The sequence below is a fragment of the Anopheles funestus genome, chromosome 2RL, assembly GCF_943734845.2.
Source record: "Anopheles funestus chromosome 2RL, idAnoFuneDA-416_04, whole genome shotgun sequence".
NCBI lineage: Eukaryota > Metazoa > Arthropoda > Insecta > Diptera > Culicidae > Anopheles > Anopheles funestus.
In genome coordinates, this window is record NC_064598.1 from 47,986,674 (window position 1) to 48,013,953 (window position 27,280).

General features: G+C 45.1%; 5 protein-coding genes across 10 annotated transcripts; 3 read left to right on the forward strand and 2 right to left on the reverse strand.

Annotated features, from left to right (window-relative positions):
• Positions 1 to 959: 959 nt before the first annotated feature.
• LOC125760931 (40S ribosomal protein S12, mitochondrial) lies at positions 960 to 27,260 on the reverse strand. 2 transcript variants are annotated; one of them, XM_049421536.1, is made up of 3 exons: positions 27,140 to 27,260; positions 27,018 to 27,073; positions 960 to 1,437 (listed from the first exon to the last, which is right to left on the reverse strand). In XM_049421536.1, exons 2-3 carry the CDS (start codon positions 27,067 to 27,069, stop codon positions 1,076 to 1,078), a joined length of 414 nt encoding a protein of 137 aa, XP_049277493.1. In that variant the 5' UTR covers positions 27,070 to 27,073; positions 27,140 to 27,260; the 3' UTR covers positions 960 to 1,075. The 2 variants fall into 2 exon arrangements, with proteins under 2 accessions (XP_049277493.1, XP_049277494.1); XM_049421537.1 differs by lacking the exons at positions 27,018 to 27,073; positions 27,140 to 27,260 and adding an exon at positions 26,090 to 26,112.
• On the forward strand, positions 5,281 to 9,116 carry LOC125760886 (aminopeptidase N-like). Its single transcript, XM_049421461.1, has 4 exons — positions 5,281 to 6,863; positions 6,953 to 7,293; positions 7,365 to 8,628; positions 8,696 to 9,116. Exons 1-4 carry the CDS (start codon positions 5,827 to 5,829, stop codon positions 8,931 to 8,933), a joined length of 2,880 nt encoding a protein of 959 aa, XP_049277418.1. The 5' UTR covers positions 5,281 to 5,826; the 3' UTR covers positions 8,934 to 9,116.
• Positions 9,298 to 12,327, forward strand: LOC125760888 (aminopeptidase N-like). Its single transcript, XM_049421463.1, has 2 exons — positions 9,298 to 10,687; positions 10,758 to 12,327. The coding sequence occupies exons 1-2, from the start codon at positions 9,340 to 9,342 to the stop codon at positions 12,227 to 12,229; spliced, it is 2,820 nt and encodes a 939-aa protein (XP_049277420.1). The 5' UTR covers positions 9,298 to 9,339; the 3' UTR covers positions 12,230 to 12,327.
• LOC125760887 (aminopeptidase N-like) lies at positions 13,295 to 16,716 on the forward strand. The gene is made up of 2 exons (XM_049421462.1): positions 13,295 to 14,421; positions 14,801 to 16,716. The coding sequence occupies exons 1-2, from the start codon at positions 13,391 to 13,393 to the stop codon at positions 16,641 to 16,643; spliced, it is 2,874 nt and encodes a 957-aa protein (XP_049277419.1). The 5' UTR covers positions 13,295 to 13,390; the 3' UTR covers positions 16,644 to 16,716.
• Positions 17,277 to 26,168, reverse strand: LOC125760923 (E3 ubiquitin-protein ligase NRDP1). 5 transcript variants are annotated; one of them, XM_049421523.1, is made up of 5 exons: positions 26,090 to 26,168; positions 20,528 to 20,980; positions 19,171 to 19,758; positions 18,929 to 19,094; positions 17,277 to 18,847 (listed from the first exon to the last, which is right to left on the reverse strand). In XM_049421523.1, exons 2-5 carry the CDS (start codon positions 20,615 to 20,617, stop codon positions 18,744 to 18,746), a joined length of 948 nt encoding a protein of 315 aa, XP_049277480.1. In that variant the 5' UTR covers positions 20,618 to 20,980; positions 26,090 to 26,168; the 3' UTR covers positions 17,277 to 18,743. The 5 variants fall into 5 exon arrangements, with proteins under 5 accessions (XP_049277480.1, XP_049277484.1, XP_049277483.1 ...); XM_049421527.1 differs by lacking the exon at positions 26,090 to 26,168 and adding an exon at positions 25,914 to 26,048; XM_049421526.1 differs by lacking the exon at positions 26,090 to 26,168 and adding an exon at positions 25,890 to 26,048.
• Positions 27,261 to 27,280: the final 20 nt, after the last annotated feature.

Here is a 27,280-nt window from a genome sequence, read left to right on the forward strand (position 1 = left end):
GCCACAAAGTTACGCAGTGAAAGGTAAAAGAAAGGTCAACAAAACCTCACCGAAAGGAAAGACTTAAAGAGACGAACCTCCCCCACCGGAAAAAATGGCATAATCCACCCATCCTTACGGAGCGATGCAACAAAAGGTGCAACTCGTGGGTAAAGCACAACACTTCGGTAAGGACGATTGTTTGACGAGGAAGACGAGATTTGAAGAAACCCTCTGATGCTTCTTTTTTCCTCAGAATTGCACACACCATTTTGCTTGACCATACCCAACGGGGTCGGGATTTGTTTGACCATTTTCCCTCGAGTATGGGTACACCATGGGCACACACATTTTCCCTGCAATCACTTTACAAAGCTGACCCCTTTCTTCCATTCGAACGTAACCATTGCTGCTCGTGTGTGCGTGATGTGTAGCTGGCAAAAGAATCATAACAGTTGCAGCAAATTGTTATTCTACAGTACTGTGCGCAGCTTTTCGTAATGATTTGCTAATTTTTGGTCAAACAATTACGGTATACGTACCCAAACCTAACTCTTCTTCTTGTTGGAGCGCACCGTTACTTTACCCTTAGACCGAAGAAAGTATTTTCATGCAAATTATGTTCCTTCTTCATCCTGTTCTCTAGCTACCTTCGTACAGATGTGGTCAGCGCGTACGGGCCGGACAACCCGGTGGTATGTTCCGTTCGTGAATTAGACGGGTGCAGACACAACACTTTCAGATCGGCTGCGAGTATTGCTGCGTGAGTAGGCATCTTTCTTTCATCGAATTCCTTACGGATCTCGCTTGTTGCGGTACCTTGTTTGAGGTTCTTTTACTGTTTTACCGCAAAGAAGCTTTCTTTCAACTTTTGCACCATGACAACCCGTTGTGATGATATTTTTTTTGGGAATTCCTTAATTCTTCCTGTACCTAAAAATGAAAACCAAAAAAGTCAAATATCCACGTAAAAATTCATATTAATGAACGTTCTTCAATAAGAACATAATGTAATGATGTACAAGATTTATTTAACCCCCGATTCTACTATACTACTCGCCACTTGCTGGGAATAATGCTGCATTCCTACTTCCAATTACTTCTGCTTAATCACGTGCGGCAGATCATACTTGCCGCGTACACACTTAATCTTCACACCGGGCAAATCCTGACAGCGGCCAACGCGCACCAGCACAATGTTGTGCTCCTGCAGGTTGTGCCCAATCCCGGGAATGTACGCCACCAGCTCCTTGCCCGTGGAAAGCCGCACCAGCACACACTTCCGGTTGGCGGAGTTCGGTTTCTTTGGCTTCTTGATCAGCGTCTTCAGCACGACACCCTTCGCGAACGGTTTGCCGTCGAGCGGTTGGCGTGGTGGCCGTACCTTAAAGTGGGGCCCCGTTCGATGCATCTGGTTCAGCGTGGCCATGGTACTACGCTGCAGGAACGATGAAATGGCTGTGCGAAAGAAAGAAAACAGGGGAAAAAATAAAGGATCATGATACGATCGTTCAAATTGGCACGTGTTCGCTATGAGTGGGCGCACGCACGCGTTCTTTTATTGGTGCCAAGAAGCTTCTTTATACCGAGAGCAGCTGTCTTTGCGAAGAATGAAGCTGTGTGAATAATATCCGACAGCAAATTGGTCCTATTGACGTATCAAACAAACTCTTTTCCTCAAGAAGGGTTCAGGTGACAGGGCAGATTCTCGTTTGGAAGATATGAATTCTTTTACGTTCAAGTTAGTTACAAATTGTATTGGACAGATGCTTTGGATTTCGTTAAACTTTTTATTGGGGAGAAATAAATTGTTATTTTTTATCAGTATTTTTACGTGAAATGTAAGACTTTTTTGTTTTAAGATTAGTTGGCCAATTTGATATTATTTGTAATTTCCCTGTCATTGAAGTCTTTCGTTTGAAAAACTCTAACAGTAGATATTTAAAATCTTCTCTTAATACCAATTGCTTATCACGCAATAAGTTTTGCAATTTAGGGTTGGGCCATACAGAAGCAACCCACAATAAACTATTTCTCTCTAGTCCCACCAAATACAGAGTACAATCTTCCTGGTCGTTAGTCCTTTCGGTCACTTTTTGAGCTGTTTTAAGGCGCATTGATCACGATCTAAAACAATCGTATTTCGTTTCACCCAACCTAATATTATTTCTTATTAAAACGATTCCCAAAAGCAAAAACACAAAATCCATTAAAGATCCAACCAAGGCGATAATGTTACCGGCTTGTCAACCAATGGATTGTCTTGTAATCATCATGTCCAACACGTGTTTTTGCAGACAATCTAATACGGTAAGGAAGGAACGAACAGAACTGAAAGACGATAAAAAAACCGGACCATTCGGACGGATGATTCCTTACAAGACAATGTTCTGCGTCTTAACTTGCCCTCCGCGCAAAGGCGTCTAGGCGTTCTTCGTATCCTTTTTGTAACGAATGCTTTCTTTGTCCAGGCTTGCAAACAGAGAATGAAGAAACAATCCCATCCTTGACAGATCGATCAATTCGGTAAAATTTCTTCATGGTAAAACCGTGAACCGTTTCGTCCTTCTTTCTACAGTCGACAGGTTAATTCGGTTTCATTATGTGGTTACGAGGAAAAAAGAAAGGACTTGCATAAAATAAAGGCTTGCAGTGACCACCAATACGATTACAATGGCACAGGTGACCAATTTATGACCGCATCCTTTTGTGTGCATGTGTTTTTGCGACAATAGAGACATTACATTGGAACAAAGAAGTTGTATGGATTTAAGCTCTTTTGTTAGTGAGTGAGAAAATAAAAAACCCGTCACGAATATTATGCTTGATGCATGTCGAGTGTCGATCGATCAATCGATCATAAGCGATCATTATTAGATGAGATGAGTTTGAGCGCCATGGTCAGCATTGCAGCTCGCAGGTATTGACGGAGTGAGCGTAAAGGACAGCATTACGACCATTGGCTATCGGTTTGATCATCGAACTGTTCATTTGCCTCACCGGATTGAGGAATGTGCATTTGAAAGGATATGCGCCCTAATCCGCAGGACAAACGGGACAGCATGGGATGAACTGCGTCAGCTGGTGCAGGCAGGTAGTCTCGCATATTCGTCAACCGGTGCGATTGCGATCGAAATCCAAAGGACCGGACAACACCGACTGTCCTGATTGCCAGAATTTGGTATAGACTCGTCCAGAGATTCATCTGTCACGCGTACAGTTAGTTCTCTCTCGCTTTCTTCTAAAAAGCTAAGCTTTCCCCACAGCAAAATCGGTTAACCATAACGGGAACTTGGGAACCGATCCGTGACCTATTCAGTGTGCTGGAAAAAATAAAGAATAAATCAACATCCGCAATCTAGAAGGGTTCAAACTGTCACAAACCTTTTCCGATGAAATAAACCGATCGTAGATTCGATCACTTCTCCTACATATTGCTATTTCTCCCGCTTTTCAGCAACTTTGTAGCCAATTGTAGCACCAATATCTGTGCACACACACAAACCCTGAGGCAAAACACATTTCGTGCTTGACCACCGATTAGCAATCGGTCAACGTTGGTCAACGTAGTGACGCAGCTAAATCCGGTGCTTTAACAGGAAACATTTTGAGCAATCCCTTTTGCATCGTCGGAAAAAAAGGATCATCAGTGGACCGGGTGACATTATGCCGCATTCGTTTCGGACCATACGCGCTGCCTAATCCTTTACCAGCTTTTGTGGCCGTGTGAAGAAAGTGCAACATAATGCATTCCTTTTGTCAGCCTCAAATCAAGTAAGGGCCCGGTGGTCATTATCCTTTTCTGCGTCCGACCTGCACCACGTTTCTATCGCGTTGGTAGGGCAGATGTTTGATCGTTCCGTTGCCGGACATTGACGAGGGATGGACTAATAAATGTGGTTCGTAAACTATTCGCAAGCAAATTGCAGAATTGATCACAACGTTGCTGATTACGTTTGAACGCCTCGGGAGACATAAGTACGAACGTTTTGTTTGATTGTGGTTCTATTAATTTGGGCAAATTTTTTGTTAAGTAGCATGCTTTTAGCAAATAAAAACATTCCTTTACATAAGTGTTTCTCCTTAAGTAAATTCAAACAAGAATGTGTCCATTTCTTTCAATAAATTCTAGTTGGAATGAAAGGATCTTAGAGCTTTTAAGAAAGCTTCAGACACTCTTAAGAAATATCTTACAAGACGCTACCATTCACTTTCTTGGTATTCTGAAAATTCTTACTTCATGTAAAGCTCAAAACGACCCGAAAGTGTAACCAAGGGCTGCAGTCCTTTTGTTTTCGCAGCAGCGACCTTTTAATTGTGCCCAACTTTTCGCACCACAATGAATAGGAAAGGGAAGCGGCCAATTTTCACACGTGCACAAGCATTTGTGAGCTTTATGCTTGACCCATCCAGTCACCCTCAGCTAAAACTCTGACCTGCGTGATGTCAAACCAACCCAATCACTGTGTGGCTTACATGTGCACAAACAGTACCCATGTGGCAACAATGCACTGGAACAATGCAATCCAATCTATATGTAAATGAGTTTTAAAAATTAAATTCTGCAAATGCACGAGAATTTCTGACATTTTCTTTTTTTGACACTGCGCAATCTCATTGGAAATACGGAAAGGTCCCTTTTTTCGGGGGTTCTATTTTTGTTACATTGAAGCTTTTGCAACGGCTTTGCATTCAAAGGACAAATGGGTAAAGCTTTTGACACGTTGCATACCAGCAAAGTTTTTTGGTTTTTTATGTCGATTCACCACTCACACAGGTGTGCATGATGATGGCGGCAAAAGGCATAACATGTCACAACTTCAGCAGATTAACGTAGAGAAGTTAAACACAAATATGAGAAAAATCTGTACCTCCTATTGTAATGCTTCAAGTTGCTATGAATATTATCATTATCATCTGAACCTACTCGTACTTACGAATCAACACGAACTACTGCGGGTCGCTTCCGCAAAGCTCTTCATTATGTCCGACTCGACGAAGGGTTTTTTTCAAACTTTCAGAACTTTCAGAATGATCAAAATTATATTTTTTTCTCACTAAATGGAGATTGTTTGATTGTTTAAATTCTAAATCCATCGTCCAGAACATAAAACATATTTGTGTACATGTTTGCAACACCCTTTGTAATCGAGATTACTAACACACAAGCTTTCAACGAAGAAAACGAGCTTTTATCTACTCAAAAAACAGTTCCCACTTTGCTTTACGTTTGAGTGCCATGATAGGGATGATAAGCAGTACTGATAAACGTGCGATAATCCATTCAATCAAAACCTCCGCGTAACATCGAACAGAGCAAATTCTCATGATTCAACGTGATACCAATCAAATCAATTGCTCCTCGTGTGGTTGTTGTATAATAATGCAAAAGATTAGATTACGGCAGGTACTTCATTGCGAGCACCAATTAATTCAGCCTGCACAAAAAAAAACAGCATGGATCGTAGACAGTGATAGACACTATCAAACCATATGTAGATAGAGATAATCGTGCAATGTGAAGAACTTAGACCAAATATGAGAACCTATTTTTTCTTCAAGAGAAGACCTTCCATGACGTACGTTAAACGCGACCTCACAGACACAAGGAGACACACGGGATTGAACTTCCCCAAATATTCCGTTCAGTATCAGTTTGTGAAGCTACGCACCGAATGGTACACTATCAGACGCCTGTCCAATATCTAAATGATACATTCCATTTTATGACTCGAAAATTACATGATATACATGAAATTTGGTGCCGAGCTGAATCTTCTTATCTACCAGATGCGCAGGTTTTAAGTGTCCATGCAGCCGCACTAGGACCGTTCAGTGTCAGTATCGATGGCTTACAGAATGGTTAAGTGGAATCCGACCGGTCGTCGATGGTGGTTTAATCCGTTAGTTTTAGCAGTAATAATTCTTACTTTTAGTGGACAGAGCTCCAGTGTGTCTGCTGTAAGTCCTCTCCCTTTGGATAGTGACTTTGAACGATCTCCGAAGGTGTCCGCTATTGCACCTTCGCAGAATGTGGACAGTACATACTTCCTTCCGAACACGTCCATTCCGACACACTACGCAATATCGTTGCGCACCGATATACACAACGATGTGCGTACGTTTAGTGCGACCACGATGATCTACCTGACCGTGTTGGAGGAGACCGAGAGGATTGTAATGCACGTCCAGGAGCTTAATATTGAGAAGCTGTCTCTGTATCGGGTTCCTTCTACCGGTGGAAATCCAATCTGGATTGATACACCAACGTACAACATCGACATCGTCAAGGAGCATATTATGTTCCGCACGCTTGGGCCGTTCCGTACCGGTGATTACATGCTGGAGGTAACGTACAGTGGATCGATGCGTAACTATCAGAGCGGCTACTTGGTGTCTCGCTATCGTGATGATGCGGATCAGTGGCGTTCGGTTGGTACGACTCACTTCCAAGCGACACTCGCACGCCGTGTGTTCCCGTGCTACGATGAACCGGCTCTGAAAGCTACCTTTGAGCTGAAGATCACGCATCACCGTAACTATAGGGCGATCGCTAATATGCCCCTTGCAAATAGCGCTATCGATCTCCAAAACAGAGAGTATCTGATCAGCACCTTCGAAAAGACACCGATCATGTCCACCTATCTGTTGGCGTTTGCTGTGACGGATTTTGTTTCGGTTGGTGATAATCTCCACAACGTGGTTGTGCGCAGCAATGCTAGGGAGGATGCAACATACGCAGCGGCGGTTGGTGCTACAATTTTGGAGCGACTGGGCACGTACCTGAATGTCATGTATTACGAACATATGCCGAAGCTAACCTCGATCGCTGTCCCGGACCGAGGCACAGGTGCTATGGAGAACTGGGGTCTGGTGACGTACGGGTAAGACACAGCAATGCGCACAATCAAGAATGAGGGGTTATTTGATTAGAACCGAATCGCTTATCGTACTCGATGCCGATTGATTGCAGGGAACCGTCGCTATTGTACAACCCGACCGTAAATACCTATCGCAATCGTAAACGCGTTACAACCGTCATTGCGCACGAGTACGCTCACCAATGGTTCGGCGATCTGGTCAGTCCGCGCTGGTGGGATTACATTTGGTTGAGCGAAGGTTTCGCCACCCTGTACGAGTACTACGCCACACGACTGTCCGACCCGGGCGATGAGTACTGGGAGCTGTTCAATGTCGAAGTTGTACAGCGAGCGTTTCTGCAGGATGCAAACGAAAACATACGCCCAATGAACTGGAATGGGGCCACACCGGATGAAGTTTCCAGTCTATTTGATATCATCGCCTACCAGAAAGGTTTTCCCTTTATATCCTTTCTTTTAGTGTCAGAATGCGCATAACAAAGTTGTTTCCCATTTCGTTTACAGCGGGAAGTGTTCTGAATATGTTCCGCAACGTGTTAGGAGAGACTGAATGGCGTGAAGGATTAACCCAATACCTCACCGATCGTGGATATGATGCGGCAACGGAAGAGAACCTAGCGCTTCATCTTCAGCGTGCAGTCGAGGATAAGGACATTCTACCACCAACCGCAAACGTGCGGGATCTGCTTGCCTCCTGGACAGATGGACCCGGATTTCCCGTACTCAACGTTCACCGGTTGTATCGTGACGGTTTGATGATCCTTTCGCAGGAACGCTTCCTAGAGCAGAGTGTCCTTCCGGCGACCCATGTTTGGCACATCCCTTACAACTATGCTTACACATCGTCGGGTACGTTCTACGACCTCACGACCGTCGGCTGGTTGTCATCGCGTGCGGCAAAAATCGAAACACCCGTACCCGACAATGAATGGGTCGTGTTTAACAAACAGCAGACGGGTTACTACCGGGTGAACTATGATCGCCGCAACTGGGAACTACTGACCGAAGCATTAATGGCCAATCACAACGCCATCCACCGGCTAAATCGTGCGCAACTTATTGACGATGCATTCAATTTGGCTCGTGCCGATTTGCTCGATATGGCGGTCGTATTGCGGCTGATGCGCTATCTGAGAACCGAACGCGACTATGCACCATGGTTTGCCGCAGACAAGGTACTGACGTATCTGTACGACAAGTTGCGCGCCACCGAACACGAACCCTCGTTCCTGATGTACGTGGATGAGCTGATTGCCGGGGTATATGCTACCATGTCGGTGGACACTGTCAGCCCGGGTGAAACAACGTTGTACAAGTATCTACGCCAGCTAATAACCGGCTGGGCATGCCGCATCGGATATACAGACTGTCTCGATCGGTCACGTGAAGCACTCAGAAAGGAATTCTTCCCAGACGTGCCAGAAAACTCAGTACCGGTACATCCTGACATTCGAGCCGTTGTCTACTGTTACGGTTTGCAGGAAAACACTGAAGATGTGTTCCAGTCCATCTTTTTGCGTTTGATGGCATCGCGCAATCAGGCCGAACGTACCGACCTTATAGATGCGCTTGGCTGTTCGCGAACTCCAGCAAGTATCAGAACCATCTTGGCGACCATCGTGTTTAGTGCGGCACCGGATACAAACTTTGTGTACCTCTCAGAAGAACGTAACCAACTATTCCGAGCGATCTACTCCGGTGGAAGGGCACCAACTTTAGCGTTGATGGATGTGCTTGAAGATTCCGTTACCTTATCGCAACTAATGGCGTAAGTGTGTGTGTGTCTTTGGTTAAATCTTTACGAACTAACTTTATCTATTCTCTCCATTGGACAGGATCGTTGGGGAAGGCACAATCAGAAATGCTGTATTGAACATTGCCCAACGTACTAACGGTGCTGAAGAAATGGCACGCCTCGAAAGAATGCTAACGGCGCTGAATGGAACGCCTCCTCTTCTAGCGCCGGATGTACTAAGTGCTGCCAGAGAAGCGGCAACTGCACGTCCGCAATGGTTTACTACAGCGGAAGGACTAATTGTGGGCGAATTTTTGGAGCGCTATAATGATGTCTAGGACACACAAAATAGGTGACCATTCATGACTATCATGTCGCGATGCCACCACCGAACGGAGGGTGCGTTCTTTGATTGTCAATCACGCGAAGTCAGTAGACCTCGGGTTGATAAGATTGGATCTTAATAACAAAATAAACAAGTAAGCCTCACAAAGTTTGGGTAGGCAAATGAGTTTTGTCTACGTCTTGCCTTATCAGTGTAAGTTATCCATCCGAAGTATCAGAAGTTCGGGAAGAATATTGCGTAACAGGCTCGATTGGGCCAAACGCTATTGTGTAATTGAAGTTCGCTCGTCAATCAACCACTGATTAGCATATCTTCCGATTGTTACGAATGAGTGAGGTGGTATAAAAATTGAACCATCCCGTACCGGGCACCTCAGAGGTACTCTCGCACTAGACGAGATGGTGTTACATTTAGGCAAGAACTTGTCGCTGCTGCTGTTGGTGGTGTCCAGCTCGATGCTAGCCGTCATTGGCCAGCGTCCAGCAGCACACCTCGACTGGAGTGATCGTGAATTTGCACCGATATCGGATACCTTAAGTCCTCGCGATGATCTCATCGATCAGAGCTACCGTCTGCCGACCGACACCGTACCGACGCATTACACTATTCGGTTGCACACGGATCTCCACACGGGAAGCCGTGCGTTCAGTGGTATCGTCGATATTGAATTGGATGTGATCGTGCCGACGGATGCGATCGTCGTACACAATCGTGGTTTGACGGTCGCTTCGGCTGCTTTGTACGCGAAGGAAGAAGACGGACTGCTGGTCGAGAATGGATTCCCGCACTATGTACTGGATGCACGCACGGAACAGCTCACGTTCCATCCGGGCCAGGTGCTCCCTATCGGCAGCTACGTGCTAACGATTGAGTACAGTGGTTTGCTCGAAACGTCCTCCAATAGTGGCTTCTTCCTGAAATCGTACGTCAACGATGACGGTGATCGCCGTTACGTCGGTACGACGCAGTTCGAATCGACCAACGCTCGCATGGCGTACCCGTGCTACGATGAGCCGCTACTGAAGGCCGGCCATACGCTCTGGATCACGCACATTGCGGAGTACAATGCCGTGTCGAATATGCCGGTTGAGGAGGTTGTTCCATCGGAGAAACACGAAGGATACGTCACGACCAAGTTCGGACCAACGCCAAAGATGTCCACCTATTTGCTTGCATTCGGAGTCTCCGACTTTGTATCGATTGAGGACGGTGACCAGCAGGTGTACGCCCGACCGAACGCTATCCACGAGGCCGACTTTGCACTGGAAGCGGGTGTTAAAATCTTGGACGCACTCAACACTTACACCTACGTGTCGTACTACGATTACATGCCCAAGCTGTCGCAAATGGCCATCCCCGATCGGGGTGGCGGCGCTATGGAGAACTGGGGTTTAGTGAAGTACGGTGAGACGGCCTTGCTGTTTAACCCGGCCCGTAACACGTACCGTACACGGAAGAGTATTGCAGTGGTCATTGCACACGAGTACGCACACCAGTGGTTCGGTGATTTGGTCGGACCACACTGGTGGAGCTACATCTGGTTGAATGAAGGTTTCGCCAACCTGTTCGGATATATCGCATCGGATCTTGCTTACCCGTCCGAGCGCTATTGGGATCTCTACGCAGTGGAAAACGTACAGAATGCATTCGGACCCGACGCTAGCGATTCTATTCGTCCGATGACACAGGATGCTACGACACCGTCTGCCATTTCAGGACTCTTTGATTCGATTGCTTACGACAAATGTAAGTTGTGTTCCGACGGCCTTTCATTGTGATTATGTGGAATTGCGATTTAAACACTTGTTTTTTCCAGCTGGAAGCGTGCTTAATATGTTCCGCATGGTGCTCGGCGATGATAACTTCCGCGCAGGATTGAAGGTTTACTTCGAAGATCGCCAACTGGACGGTGCTGTTGCGGACGATCTGTACGCCGGTCTGCAGGCTGCAATCGATGGAACGGACGTGTTACCGAAGGGATACACCGTGAAGCAGCTGATGGATAGCTGGACGACGGAACCAGGCTACCCAGTGTTGACCGTGCGTCGCAACTACGATGACGGCTCGGTGATCCTTTCCCAGGAACGGTTCTACGCCGACAAGAGTTCTCCGAACGCGAACCTTTGGTACATTCCGTACTCGTTTGCCACCGCTTCCAACCCGGACTTTGACGATCTTTCGCAGTTCCAATGGCTCTCGGCGAAGGCCGAACGTGTGGAGACTGATGTTGCAGCCGACGAGTGGATCGTTTTCAACAAGCAGCAGACGGGTTACTATCGCGTGAACTATGACGCACACAACTGGCTGATGATTGCGAGCGCATTGCGTGACGATCCTTCCGCTATTCATCGGCTCAACCGTGCGCAGTTGATCAATGATGCTTTCAATCTGGCTCGTGCTAATCGTCACGATATGGCACTCACACTGGACCTGCTGCGGTATCTTTCGAACGAGCACGAATACGCCCCGTGGGCAGCGGCCAACGGTGTGCTGAACTACTTCTACAACAAACTGCGTGGCACTGCCAACTATCACGACTTCATCGTGTACGTGGACGCACTGATCGGACCGGTGTTTGATAGCCTCGGTGACATCAGCACCGTGCCGGAAGATGAAACGCTGCTGGACAAGTACCTGAAGCAACTTATCTCGACCTGGGCCTGCCGGATCGGATACACCGAGTGCATCCGTCAGACGACCGAAGCATTGCACACGGCTGTTGAAACTAACACTCCCGTCCATCCGGACGTATCGTACGTGGTGTACTGCTACGGTCTGAAGGGTGCCACCGATGAGGAGTACCGCTGGCTGTTCGATCAGATGATCAACTCCGGCAATGAGGCAGAACGTTCAGTGCTGATCGATGCGCTAGGTTGCGCACAGGACCAGTCGCAGCTAATCTCTCTGCTTACCGTCGCCATCGGTAGCAACTCCGAGCTGAACAGTCTGCTGTCAGGCGAACGTTCCCGCATCGTTTCCTCGATCTATTCGTCCAGTCGGTTCGGTGTGGAAGCACTGATTGCAGCGCTGTCCGATCCGTTGCTAGCGCAGGAGTTTGTCGATCGCTTTGGCCAGGGTACGCTTAACAGCGTTGTGTCGAATGCTGCCTCGCGTACCAACAACGATGGTGAGCTGCAACAGCTGGAAGACTTCCTGGCTGCACTTGGCAACCTGATCAGTCCGGAAACGGCTGAAGCTGCTGTGCGCACTGTCATTACAAACGGGGAGTGGTTTACAACATACGAAGGCGTCCTATCTACGACGTACTTCTCCGATTTTACTAACTAAATTGTATTCCTCTGATTGAGATGCTGTAATAATTTGAGCTTAAAAATAAAACAATAGTAATTGATTCGTTACAGAAGCAGTAAATGCTTGAAACTTACTGATTGTTTTAAAAAGCAAAGAAAACCCTTCTGACTCTTCATGCTTGCATTATGCGAGTACAACACGTACATAGATAGTGGTAATCATTTTTTTAAATAACTTTGAAACCCATTACTTATAGACGTACGTCTGTTACTGTCTGGTAACGGGTTTATTTCGAAGAACTGGATTTGTCTGTGGAGTCTGTCGTAATCTGGCCACAATTATTCGCTCTGAACGCTCGTCAGTTCAGTTTTATGAAACATAAAATACACATTTATCATTATCGCAAAAAATTCTTTGATGAATAGAAGACTATGTGAAACATATCTTCATGCTTTCTATATAAATAGCATTGACTTCGTAAATTATGATACACACGTGATAACAGGCCGTTGTTACTTCGTTCTTATCAAGAGCAATTTGAAAACATACCAATTATCGTACGGGCATTCATTCATCGAACAGTAACAGATTAAATACCAATAAGTGTAAGCGATTTGTTAACAATACTGCTGCAAGGCTAATAAGCACAACAAGTTAGAGTTTAAAAAGCTTCACCAAGTTTACAATCAGCTGTGTTATCTATCGGTGTGGTTATTAAAATCTGCTTCAATAGATAACCGACGTTACAAGTTGATTAAATTGCACCGAACTTTTCTAACACAGATTCGATAAGTTACACAAGAACTAACTAGTGCAGTAACAAATAGGGAAGAAGTGAAAAGTTTCTGCATGCCTTGTAACCAAAAACTGTGCAATGATTCGGCAATTGCGCTAGCAGTAGTGCCTATTTGACGGGAGAGCCTCAGGACATTGCTGAGGTGCGCCTGTTTGAGCTCTATCTATATCCGGCGATCGTTCATCATCCTCTATCTGCCGCATTATCTTATCTTTACGATCCGACCATTCAACGGTTGGAAAAAACACAATTGTCTACTATCGATAGTACTACTGGCCAGGCTGCTCGGCATATATACAAGACTAGGATCAACAGCAGCCTGTTCAGTGAGTGTTAATCCCGCGAAAGGGATCGAACGAATCGTCAATATTGTGTAGTTTAGCAAACATAGTGTGAGCAAAATGGTGAGCCGTGGATTACTGATCACCACGGTGTGTTTACTGCTGGTTACTTCCACACTCGGAGGTCGTCCTGCCTGGAAATGGCTGGTGGAACCTTCCGACATTACGCTTATGTTCGAGTCGGAACGTCAGGAATTCGACAATGTTGTCGGTCCAAACCGTCGACAGCCCGTTGACGAATCGTACCGGCTACCGAACAATACCTCTCCCGTACATTACCATCTGGCACTCCGGACGGCAATTCACGAAAACAATCGTCAATTCAGCGGTACGGTCATGGTGCTGTTTGAAGTGCTCGAATCCACCACAACCGTTACGTTACACAACCGCCAGCTTACGGTGCAGCGAGCATTTTTGCACGAAGTGGCTACCGACGGTAGTGCGGGACCACAGATCGAACAAGCATCGCACGTTACCGACCCCACCACGGAACATCTAACCCTGACGATGTCCCAAATGCTTCCCGTCGGTTCACGATACTTCCTGCGCATCGAATTTCAAGGAACGCTACAGAACAACAACAATATGGGTTTCTTCGCCTCGTCCTATTTGGACAATACCGGAACCCGCCGGTATTTGGCATCGAGTAAGTTCGAACCAACGCATGCCCGTTCCGCGTTTCCGTGCTATGATGAGCCACTGCTGAAGGCAACCTTCGAGCTGGAACTGACACACTTCAAGGATTATAATGCTGTGGCAAACATGCCGTCATCCGGCACACCGGTACCCGATCCGGACAATGCCGATTACGTGACGAGTAAGTTTGTAATCTCGCCGAAAATGTCCACCTATCTGCTGGCGTTTGCCGTGAGCGACTTTTCTATTCGCACGGCCGACAAGCAAACGGTTTACGCACGCTCCAACGTGTACGAGGAAACGGCTTATCCACTCGAGGCGGGTAATAAAATCTTGGATGCACTCAGCGAATATATGGATATTCAGTACTACGATTATATGCCAAAGATGACCCAAATTGCGATCCCCGATCGTGGTACGGGAGCGATGGAAAATTGGGGCCTAGTAGCGTACGGGTAAGTGTAAACAGCACCAACTATCGTTACTTAATCTAATAGTCCTTAGCATTAGTCAGCTTCATTGGAACTGTCATATCATGTTATGGGGATGCTATAAACTGTATATTTAGCTACTGTTACTTTCGCTTTACGGTAATCTCGTTTTATATACATCCAACCTGCGGATGTCACCACCGTAAGATTGAAGAAACCAACAGGAACTAACTGATACGGCCACATGCTATTAGTACGCTGTATATCTCCCAATGGGAGTGGCGCGGATTGATCTTATCTTGTGCTAACAATCGTTTTATTGTTTTACAATCAATAGATCCACTACTCATGGTTTCTTTATGTTACCATCTTTTTCTCTTCTCTCGTCTTCTTCTTCTTACAGCGAGCCTGTCCTCCTGTTCAATCCGGCCATAAACTCCTATCGCAACAAGAAGAGCGTTACGACGATCATCGCACACGAGTACGCTCACCAGTGGTTCGGCAACTTGGTCAGCCCGCACTGGTGGGAGTACATCTGGCTGAACGAAGGTTTCGCTACCCTGTACGAGTACTATGCCGCTCAGCTCGCCTACCCAGAGGGTAACTACTGGGAACTGTTTACGGTGGAGGTGATCCAGAATGCGTTCAGCGCCGATGCAAGTGCAACGGTTCGTCCGATGAACTGGAATGCGGCAACACCGAATGAAATTGCCGGACTGTTCGATACGGTTGCGTACGATAAGTCGGGCAGCGTACTTAACATGTTCCGTACCGCACTTGGGGACAACATTTGGCGCTCCGGGCTGAAGACTTACATGTCCGCTCGGCAGCTGGACGGTGCTACTGCGGAGCATCTTTATTCCGGCTTGCAGGAAGCTCTCGTGGCGAATGCTCCCACTTTATTACCGGCAGGCGTTACCGTACAGCAGCTTATGAACTCCTGGACCTCGGAGGCTGGTTTTCCGGTTTTGAATGTTTACCGCACGTACGGGGATGATAAGCAGGAAGCAATTATCTCGCAGGAACGATTCCTCTCCAACCAACAGGTACCGAACACGCACGTGTTTCTAATTCCGTACGATTTTACCGGTGGCAATGCACCGAACTTCGTACCAACGCCCGAAGGATATGCTTGGCTTTCGTCGAAGGCTGAAAAAATCTCCATCACCGTACCGGATGACCAATGGATCATCTTCAACCGACAGCAAAACGGTTACTACCGGGTGAACTACGATGCGCACAACTGGGATCTGCTCATTGAAGCGCTACATACCAATCCGGACCAGATCCACCACAGCAACCGTGCCCAGCTGATAAATGATGCCTACAATCTGGCTCGAGCTGATCGTATCGATTTTACCGTACCGCTGCGTCTGATGGGTTACTTGCGTAAGGAAACACAATACGCACCGTGGACGGCGGCAGGCAGCGCTCTTACCTACCTCAACAACAAACTGCGTGGTACGGAACACTACGACCATTTCTTAGTGTACGTCAATCGGATCTTAATGGATATCTATCCTACCCAGACGATTGATAGTGTCGCTCCTACCGAGACCCTACTGCAGCTCTATCTCAAACAATTCATCACTACATGGGCCTGCCGGATTGGGCACGGTGATTGTCTCCCAAAAATGAAGCAAGCACTTACCGCCGCTGTTCAGGCTAACACCGCCGTGCATCCGGACATTGCAACCGCGGTGTACTGCAACGGGTTGGTTGATGCTACCGATGAAGTCTTTGTTTGGGTTTGGGAGGAATTTAAAAAATCCCGCAACCAAGCACAACGCACGGTACTGATCGATGCTTTGGCATGTTCGCGAAACCCAGCCCAGCTAGCTTCCTTCCTCACGACGGCACTCGGCAGTGGAAGTGAATTTGACGCAATGCTATCATCCGAACGGACGCGTATCGTTTCCGCCGTATATGGCGCAAGTCGGGAAGGTGTTGATGCGGTGATTGATTTCCTGATGGTATCAACGGCACAGGTGACCGAATTCGTACAACGATTGGGACAGTCGGCGCTCAACAGTGCCGTATCGAATATCGCTTCCCGTACGAACAATCAGCAGGAGCTGGACCGTTTGAATCAGCTACTCAACAGCCTAGGAACGATGATTACCGAGTCAGTGGCCACCAGTGCCCGCGCTACGGTACAAAATAACTTCAATTGGTTCAACAGTCTTGAGGGACTGGTGGCGGTTGAGTACTTTGAAAAGGCGGCCACCACACCCCAGGAGTTGTGAAACCGTATCCGCAAGTTTTCATTGTAAATGATTGCATCCACTATTCTATAAAATATAATTGCTTTGCAAATAATAGCTGCGTTTTTCTTCTATCAAATCTTGCTCACCACTTTGAATTCACCACCGTACGCTGGCGCCATCTATCCTTTCATAGCGCAAACTCAAGACGATATTGGAAGTTTCACACAACTTGGAAATATATCCCAACTAGCAATATCAACATACCTTCTCGTTCAGTCTTATGAACAATCAAACCTGCCAAAGCGAGAAAGCATGTTGGTTTGGCTGGTTGGGATATGTATTTGTTTTGCATTAATTAAGGACTGAATTTAACGTTATTTAAAGGAGATGAAGTTGCTTTTGCATTTCTTAATTACGCAATTTTAAGCCCACTGCACTCATTACTCCTATTTTACGTAAAGGGTCGTATATGAATTAAAACGAGTAATTAAACATATGCACAAAAAGCATTCAAATGATCAGTTTTTGCATAAAAACCCATCTCGCAAATCGTATATAACTCAGATATAAATTATTCAACCATAAGTAGCATACATATGCAGTTTTCCGAAGCGAAAATATAATCACGGCAGTATTATTTGTAGGTCATTGGAATCGATATATACACATAAGTTGTTCGACTTTTTCAACGCTTTGGCAAGCGTACATTTATTCACTTGTGTTTTTCGACAATTTTATTTTCAGCACAGAATCACGGATACTTCCATTCCACTAATCTATGTTCCTCCTTCACACCACATTCATGCACACTCTCAAATGCAACGCATGCAACCAAAAAAAACCATTCACACAAAATCACGTACACAAATTCACTCCATGCCATCGAATTCCTGCTCTAATTATCGTTTAGTGTTTAATAAAGAGGTGAATACAGTATTTAGTCACTAACAAAAGAGCTGTTCCGCTGGTCGACCGATACTTGTCGCTTGTCGAACTGCGAAACAAACGGAAGAACATCCTGCCCGGCCTGATAACACCGGTGGGCAGTTCCTTTCTCTTCCTACTTGTAACTTATCACACAAACGCTAAATGAAATGCGCTCTTGTTTTGCCGGATCGGGGTTTCATTATAATTATAATAACAACGCATAATGTAAGCAAATAACATGATACAAGTTGTTGCGCGGGGAGCTTTTGTTTACCGGCCAGGAAACACTATTTGCTAATTGAATAGTAGTACTGCATATTCCAACTTGGGTCTATCTTAAGCCATTTTAGCAAATGAATTTTAAATCAATTAACGGGATCGTCTTGATGATAATAACTAGAGATTTAGAAAGTAAAATGCAATTTACTTTCCCGGCCTAATGTTCACGAGGATTATGGCGTGGAAAAGTGAAACAATTTAAATCCTATCACTCAGCAACCGTTAGAACATTCTTCCAACGATTTAAATATCCGTCAGCGCAATAATGCATCTGTCTAATCACCTTCGATAGGTGCAAATAGGGAGTAGAAAAGTGATGTTAGCGTATATACTTTTGGCTTTACAATACAACTTGCTTCCTTTCTTTAGTACACTCTCGCGATGAACGTAAACCGAACTGCAATCAAATCACAAATGTAGAGTGTTTAACTTTTTTTTTTCAAGCATCCGATTGTCCGATCTGGTTAAGTTGTCGGTTAAGTTAAATTTTAAATCAAATGAGAGAGTTCGATCACTTTGGATTGCTTAAAATAAAGGCTGTAAGTACCAGACAGCTGTTCGTACCTATTTTTTATACATAAAGCTCTGATCAGCTTGTTTGGGATGCTGCGCAACGGAAGAGTGATCACTCTCTTCAGTGACTGAGTCTCTGGCACTCAGCTAGTAGAAAGGAACGGATTCTGGTTACCAAAATCCACTCCGAGATCAACAGTCGTATTAGTTGTTATCAGCAACGAAACGTAAACGTACAAACAAACGAACAAAAAAAATACACACACACACATGGACGATGGATAGACTGGCGGGCGGGGAGATATACAATCCAATTGCCAGCATGTATCGTAATGCGTTGAGTTTACTAGAGTGTTCAAATATTGAGGCTTCTTCCAGACGCCTTCAGTAGTTGGTGCTAGTCGACTCCCCGCCCGCTAACTATTCGATACCATGAGCAAATATCATCACCAGTCCCGGTTCTACCATAACGTCCTCGTTCATATGCGTGTTGTCGCATTGCAAAACCAGAACCGCTTGTTTACCTAAAATCAACGGAAATATTATGTCAGTAACAGGATTATTCTAGTTAATCATCCAGCAGATCGTTGAATGGCTGTATTTACCCGGCACCCTCCGACAGATGTAGTTTTCATATATCCGTCGATTGTTTTGTCGCGTTTCTAATGAACTGAGACCGCGGGGCCACCGACGTTCGTGGCAATTTTCCATCAGATCGTCCAATATGTGCGGTGGACAACCTGACTCCGAAAGTGCTCGCTTGATCATGAGCTAAAAGAATAAAAATACACAGGGTATGCTAATAAGCACTAAGCACCAGCAGCACCGCAGTCATTCATTTGCCCACCTGTAATGCATCATCCGGCGTAGAGATCATACCGCCCCAGCGTGTCACCCGGGCCCTTGCCAACCCGTTACACCATCGCATCACCTCATCTCGCTCCATCTGATCCGCAATGGCACGCATGGCGGGATTCGAAACACGCATGGCCCGCATAAAATCTTTCACCAAATTCAGCTCCCGCTTTAACTCATTTATCACCAAATTTTGATCGTTGATTTCGTTTTTCAGCTCGCCCATCTTCTGCTGCTGGCTGTGTACCAACGATCGCAGCTCCCGGAAACAGTTGTGATCCTTGTACTCATCCTTCGGTATGACGAATCCACACCCTTTCTCGCACGGTAGTGGCCGCTTCGGATTGTGCTCGCACTCCTCAATGTGGGCTGCTAGTGTGTCCAGCTTCAGCACGAGCGTGCAGCCGTACATGGCGTTCTCGCAGGTTATGTTAAGCCGAGAGAGCAAATTTCGAAGGATTCTTGGCACAGCGCGCAGGTTATTGTTTGTAATGGGATTCCGATCGACTGGGCACGTCGGTTGTCGTGACAGCCATTCGGTGATACACCCGCGACAAAATGCATGTTCGCAGGCAACGGCCTATAAAGAAAATAAGAAATGTTAATAACTGAAAGCACACTGCATTGTCCCATTTGAAGCAATTGTGAAATCGTGCCAGCACCTTTGTATGTTTCGTATTGCATTATATTATCACAAATTGATTTTGCACTAGTCTCTGTTGAACCGATAAACCCCTTGAAACCAGATTGTAGCTTCGTTATCGCAATAAATAATACCCTTTCTTCCTCAATAAATCTAAAAAAGAATGATTAACGAACTCATTGAAAACCTTCAGTACTAATACTTTCAGAAACATTAAATAAGTAGAAAACTTTTATTATGTTAAATTCTATGATTTTTTGTTAATTTACTCATGGTTAGTTGAACAGATTGTATGTAAAAAAACCTAGATACTTGATAAAAAAAATTCGAAACCTTTCAAATTTTTCCACGATGATCAATACTTATGAGGGAACGATACTTCCGTTATACACGGAAGTACATAAATCTATTTTTCCTCTATTATGTTTGAGCTGCATCGAAACAGAGGCCATAACACAGCCGTTGATGAGCAGACAATCATGAGATGTTTGAGGAATCATAACGTAAGAAACGGGTAGGAAATTATCGAAAATTGCATTTACTTTCACTTCATCAACACTCAGCCGTGTTTGAAAATTGTGAATGAAACGGCAGCGCAGCAAAACAAAAAATCGTTACGAATACATAAGGATGCAAAACGTATGGCAGATCACACAATTATTTCAAACCTCATTATGATTTACAGTTTCATAGTGGCTTTACTCACCTGTAGCGGTTCCTCGAGCACACCGGAACATATGGGACAGATCAGTTCTTCGTCAACATCGCCCTGAAATCGGGCCAAATCGTAACCCATTGCTGCTAGCCCACACTGCTGGCAATCGTCGACACAGAAACACACATGCACAAACTAACCGGCGGTGATCTTGTATCTAGTTCGTCCGGAAAACGAAGGATGAAGAAATTGTTGTGATGTGTTTCTGTGGTGTGTATGTGTGTGGCCACAGCCGTCAGACACTGACGTCTCTGGCCACAACTGGACGCTAGTGTTTAATATATTCCTAGACGAAGGGAGCACTTATTGCTATCACCACTTTCTGCGATGCTTAAGAAACACTGCACACTTAACACTTAACACCATATCAAGACCGCAAGACCGTATCACGATCGTTGATAAGCGTTCCACTACCGATGATCGCACCTATCAAAAACAAACTACCTAGATCCAAAAGGGAAGCATGGAACGGGTCATAAATAATGTCACGGTTGTCAGTAGCACGAACCAACATTTCTTAGAGTCTTTCTACTCAACTCATTTACCAACCCCTACGGTTGTTTGCAACTAGTTGTAGTTTATTTTTCGAAATCGCTTTAAAAAAAACGTCAGTACATCCACCAAATGGAAAAGTAGATGGTAAGCACATTAATGTTTGGCAACGGCAAGGCAGAGCAACAGATAGCAGGTTGGCAACATTCCGCCAAGCTTATCACCTCGTGAGTAACGAAAATTAATTCTTCAACAACTGTGCCCATCAACAGCACTGCACTTCCGTTAAAGAAAACTCTGAAAACTTACAAACATGTCCGAACCGTACGCACGCACACTGATCGGCGATGATCAGCAAGAGATCGGTTTCGGTTGCGTTTCCTCATGTTGTCGACGCAAAGACGCCGAGAGTCCAGAGCACACACATCCGATCGGCCTATCTCCGTAACGTCTTCTCTCTCCGTCGATACCTTTTTACACGGATATCTCGATCGAATACCCGCTACACCCGGCACGATCGCTTTCCATCATGGCCAAGCTTGGGGGCTGCACCCGTGGTTTTTCTGCTCGTGATAGTGTGTGTTGGTTGTTCCGCTTCACTCCATTTTCGCACGTTCGCACTGCTGTTGGTGGCTGCTGCTGGCCACCAGAGTTCATTTCAAAATGCGTCCACCCCTTCACACGGTGATCGGTCTTCGCATGCAACCTCCAAAGTGAACGCAATGTTGATTTATACGCTTTTCCTCTTTTATCGGGTTTCGCTCACTTCTCTTCGTTTCGCGTGGCGATGAAGGCCGCGGAAGGGACTGCCCCAGGAGCTTTATCCCGCTAGTAGCTATTGCACCCGATGGCGCTGCTGCTGCTCAACGAGATCAGATCCTCTCTACTCTTCCTGTTCCCTGCTCAAATCGATCCAACCACACGCACACACACACTTATTGGTGCTACCAGCCCTCTTTTGACTTCATTTTCTACCGTTGGCAAATTTCTGTTTGCCCTCGTATTCCCGTACTCACACCGCGCTTCCCTCCTTTCCAGGTACGTGCGGTTTCTTTTTCCGTTTTACCGGTTCATTTCTTGGCGTTTGCGCGATTCAGATCACTAGTGTGGTACGGTGCGAGCGCGGCACTCCACAAACCAGGGATGGTAGGTGTATGCTATCCGCGAAAGCTTCCAGCAAACTGTCGATATGATGAACTGGCGTTCAATATACACACACCGAGGTCCCTTTTTGCTCTGGCGAGGTCACTCGGTTTTCCACTTCGCCCGGCAGAAGAAAAAGCATCAAAATGCATTAATGAGCAACATAGCTTCCCGTGTCCCGTCCGCAGCCTGCCGTGTCCGTTGCACCTCTTGCCGGTCGTACGTGTTTTAGTGTATGTGTGCCCTCCCAGTCTGGCTGTTCTCCGCGCCCCATCTACGAGGCGGCATACGAAATAGGGCCTCGGTAGTAGTAATGGGCCTTTTTGTGTGTGCTGCTCGTTCGTTTTGCCAATCTTTCTACAAAAAGCATACATGCGAAGGAGAATTAATACCAAACAAAGATCAAGTTTCCTATCCGCGATTCGCACGTTCGTGCGACGGGTTTGGGCCGCGACCTGCAGGTGGGAGCAGTTATGTGTCTTCTACCACGTTTCGTTGTCTTCCACATTGGATGATCAGAAGCGAAAATTTTGCACACATTCGCGCCCTGTCGGCGACCTGTCTTATTCGGGACCAGTGTCTTGGAGTGGTTCCGTTGATCGCCATATGCCTGGACGTTGTTTCGATTGCTCCACCGATCCCCACCGTTCGCTACCATCATCATCTTGATGATCTTCTGCGGGATGCGACACTTGTCCGTGTCACGTCGGACGATGTCGACCAGCCAAAATGATCTTTTCTCGTTCCAAAATAAAACGACTTCAGCTACACGAATGCACATTCACTTACATTCGCACTTCCTCTCAGTGTGGCGTTGCATTCAAAGAACAGGGGGACTAAAATTTAACAACGAAACATTTGCCCGAGGTTTGGGTTAAGGGGTTAACGAGACACCGGTGGTTTCACATTCTCCATTTTTCCCACCGGCTGACAGTTTCTTATCATTATTTGTTTTGCCCCTATTCGTTACGTTTAGTCTAGTTTTTTGTTTAATTTGTGATAGCAAACATGGAATGGTTTTAAATATTTCCTACTGCATTCAATATTCAATATGTTCATTTCACCAGTACCGGTTAACAAAATCATAGACCAAATACACGTAAAAAAACACATATTTCTTGTGTTTAAGCACCAATTACATCATGACTAGTGTATGAAAACCGCGCAATGTGTGATGAGGCTTCAAAAGCGGCCGTAAGGAGACCTCAGGCAATCACCGCATACATTGTAATGTATGCTTACTGAAGTAGAAAATGTAACATCTAATCAAATAATTCATTCGCATTGATTCCTTCAACGCATCATGTCTTTGAGCAAAATATGCTCCCAAGCTAAGAATGTAGAAAAGTGTTTAAAAAAAATGTCTAAAGAAAAGGTAACGTTTCATGAAAACGAAGGAAAAAACATGTATATTGCTGAATTAGTAAATGATTTCATTTGTTTTGTTCGACGCTGTACAAATTACACACGATTGCACAGACAATTCACGCTCCATTGATCACGAAAGTCAGTAACAATTGGTAGACACAAGACACACAAACAAACAAAAAAAAGCGTAGTAAAAGAAACAGAAAAACTTGATCCCACCAACAATCCGGCGTTCGCGATCTCAATCTGCAACTCGCTATGACCAATCTTTCGGCCTAAAACCTTCCCCTCCTCTAGTTAGTTGCCAGTTTGCTTGCCACCCGTTGGCAACGGCCCACACAAATTGTGCGGGTGTATATGTTCCGAACAACCCATTGGGGTAATAACTTTTTCAAAGCAAAACTTACTAAAATCCAACCAACTAAATGCCGAGCAGCAAAAAAAAAACCACCCCAAAAGTAAGACGATCGTACGCGATCGCAAATAATTTGACGGACACACCGCTAAGCATTTCCAATGCATGAAAAGCAACAACGCCATGCCTTTCGATCGCGCTCTTAACGCAAATATGTGCTGGGACCGAAAGAGACATCTTTTCCAATTTGCAGTTTCTTCTGCAGCATTGCCAGAAAGCACGCTCTTAGGTTGCAACTGGTCGACGGAAACTATCAAGCTAAAACCAAAACAACGAAAAATACGGGTTACACACAATAAAAACCTCTTCCTACTGATCGTGTTTCGTAGATGTTTCTTTTTTGGTTTCATTTCCTTTTCGCTGATACTCGCTTGGAGCGATCGTGTTTGCTTCCTACGTTTCGCACACAATCCAGTGCAATAAAAGGGAAGCCGATTCTTTCTATGATCAAGATTTCACATTCGTGAGCGCTTCGGACGTTGGAGGCACTTTGCAATTTCGGCCACCGGCACCGGCGCTATCCTTGTGCCGAGCCAGCTACGTGGTTAGAGTGTCGTGGGAGGTAGATGTTAGATAGGAGATGTAAACGAAATACAGGGGAAAAAAATCGGGATCATCATGCGTCCCAACGATGTCCGTATTCCATGTCTTTAATGGGCTTGGTGTGCCAAAAAGGGCACGCAATGGGAACGAAACGAACGATCCATCCTTCCAAACTTCAGCGACTTTCTTCTCCTTTCCTTCTCTCTATCTGTTGTTTCCTTTTTTTACCTTATTCCTTGTTTTGTACGTGCGTTGGCCTCATTTTGCACTACACTCTCTTGTTCTTATTGAACAGGTGAAGGGTTTGCCGAGGGAACAGGCAAGACAGGCAGAGTTGTGATACTCTTTGCAATTTGCAACATTTTGTGGCGACTGTTTCGCATTTTCTTCTGCCAGTATGTTGTGGCTTCTTCTTCTGTATTCTGCAGGTAACGGGATCGAGTAGAGCGAAAGGAAAAGCTACTTCTTGATTCATTTCTTATCCTTTTTGATGTTTCTGGTGCATGTATGTAAGTCCCCAGAAGGAACTAGTAGAGCTGGTCTCTCCTTTCCCCGCTTTTCCTTGTTTTTAGCGCTCTATGGTTTATAACAATGAGCCACCGATTTGTCCTCATCGGTTCCGTTCCTTTTCATTATAGAAAAACGCTGCGTCGATGTTTGGCTTCGGTTCGCACACCTGTTTGCATGCACTTCAGGTTCGGCCGTTGCACGCATGCATTTATGCCGATAATTTAACTTTCGAACGCGTTTTGTTTTTTTCTTTCTTCGTTGCGGAATTATTGGTCTCCGTTTCTCCTGCGTTGGTTGCTTAAAAAGGCAAGATGCTTGCTGTATCGCATTACGGTGAGGGTTTTACGCTGAAACTCGCATGATGTGTGTTTTTGTGTGTGTGGATGGATATTTGATGCGTTTTCCCACCTCGTCCGCTTGGGGAGTGAGATAAGGTGCCGGTTCGATGGAGATTATGCTGACTCGTTGCCTTGAAGCAAAGCGACGTAACTAATAGCACTAGAAAAACGCTCACTTTGCTGAATACGAAAAAATGTACCGAAAAAAGGCTTAAATGTTACACTTCCATCTAACACCATCGCAACACGCCAGGCATTCACATACAGCGTACACTGTATGCATTTCATTCAACTAAGATGCTTCGAAGATAAATCGTTACAATGTGTTATGTTTCTCAAAACACTTCAAGAAACACATTTCCTGGTCCTCTTGGGCACTGTCAAACACGGAATAATACACCAATGCTATCTTAAAACTTGCTATTGCTCTGCCAGCCATTGTTAACAAAAAAACATGCACTCACTATTGCACCGCTTGATTTGTCAAACAGATTTAACAGCTGCTACCAAACAAATTTGCAGCAATCGGAAACCTTAACTAAACCTTGGATAACATCTAGAGCACTACCGTATTCTGCACGCTATGCCTTGAGAGGACGATGCGTTTATGCACTTGGACGACCGTAGCAGATAGCCATATTTTCGCGTAACAAACGCATCATTTTGTTCCTAAAACACGCGAGAGAATTCGAAACACGAATGGTAGACAGTTTCGCGATATATTTACTATTCTGTTTGGCTTACGGATACAGTAGAAAAGCAAAATATGCAGCACTTCTGTTTAATGCTTTAGGACAGACACTTTCTTTCCGGAGAACTACAAACGATTTTGCTTGCACCCAGTTGACAAGCAGCATAAAAAAACTATGAAGTTACAACATGGGTGAAATTGGTGTGCGAACAAATTGTCTACCTTTCGATGCATCAAATACAACGATCAACTAGAAAGTTCTTCCGAAATTGACCATTTGCATGAAAAAAGACAATTAATTTCCATTCACATAATTAATTGCTTCTAATTCTAATATTGTTAATAGCTTGTTTGTGCGGTTAACAAGGCGGTTAACCTGGGCTGTTGCTATTTTTTTGTTTACTTCATTGACATGAGAAAGCTGTCAAAATGCTCTCACATTACGTAGAACAATCGCATGGATGACAAAATTGCATTAGGAAAACTACATTTATTTGCTACTGGTTGATATTTTATATTAGTGAACAAATCACATAATTTTACTAACCGGCATATTGATTTCATACACCAGTTGAGAACTTAAAACGACGTAAAATGTATAAACCGCACGAAAGAAGAGATGGATACCGTACTGAAAGTACCCCTTATGTGGTATTTACTATTTCTAAAACATATTCTGAACACTGTGCCGGAAGCGTCTTAATGAATTCGTTCTACAAGTAGTAGGCCAGTACAGTAGCAGGCCAGCTCTTTCAGTACCATTCGTTACGAGAATGCGATGCAGTGATGTTTATCAAACATGAGAAAAATGCCCGATAGCTGATTTGTATACTAAAGTTCTATTCTAAAGAAGAACTGTAATTCCGACTATCAAATGGCTTCATCTCAAACGATATTCAATATGATGATAACGGATATTTCCATTTTGTAGGCTGGTTACACAATCTTCCAAGCATTGTGTTTCTTTATGTTATCACTTACCTTCGCCGGCAATTGATTTGGTCAGATTGAATGTTTGCCGCAAGAAATTCATTATCCTAAAACGAAACACAGTAAAATCATTTAACATGCATCCTCAGCCAAGTCCAACAAGGTCACTTTACCGTTCCGTTGCTGTGTTTTCTACCGGGAAAGCAATAAATGTTCGCCCCAGCTTTTCCACACGCACCCAAAACACACTCGTTTGTTTTGATGAATGTTGTCAAGACATGAAATCTCGAACCGCAGCCGTAAACGTCAATCTA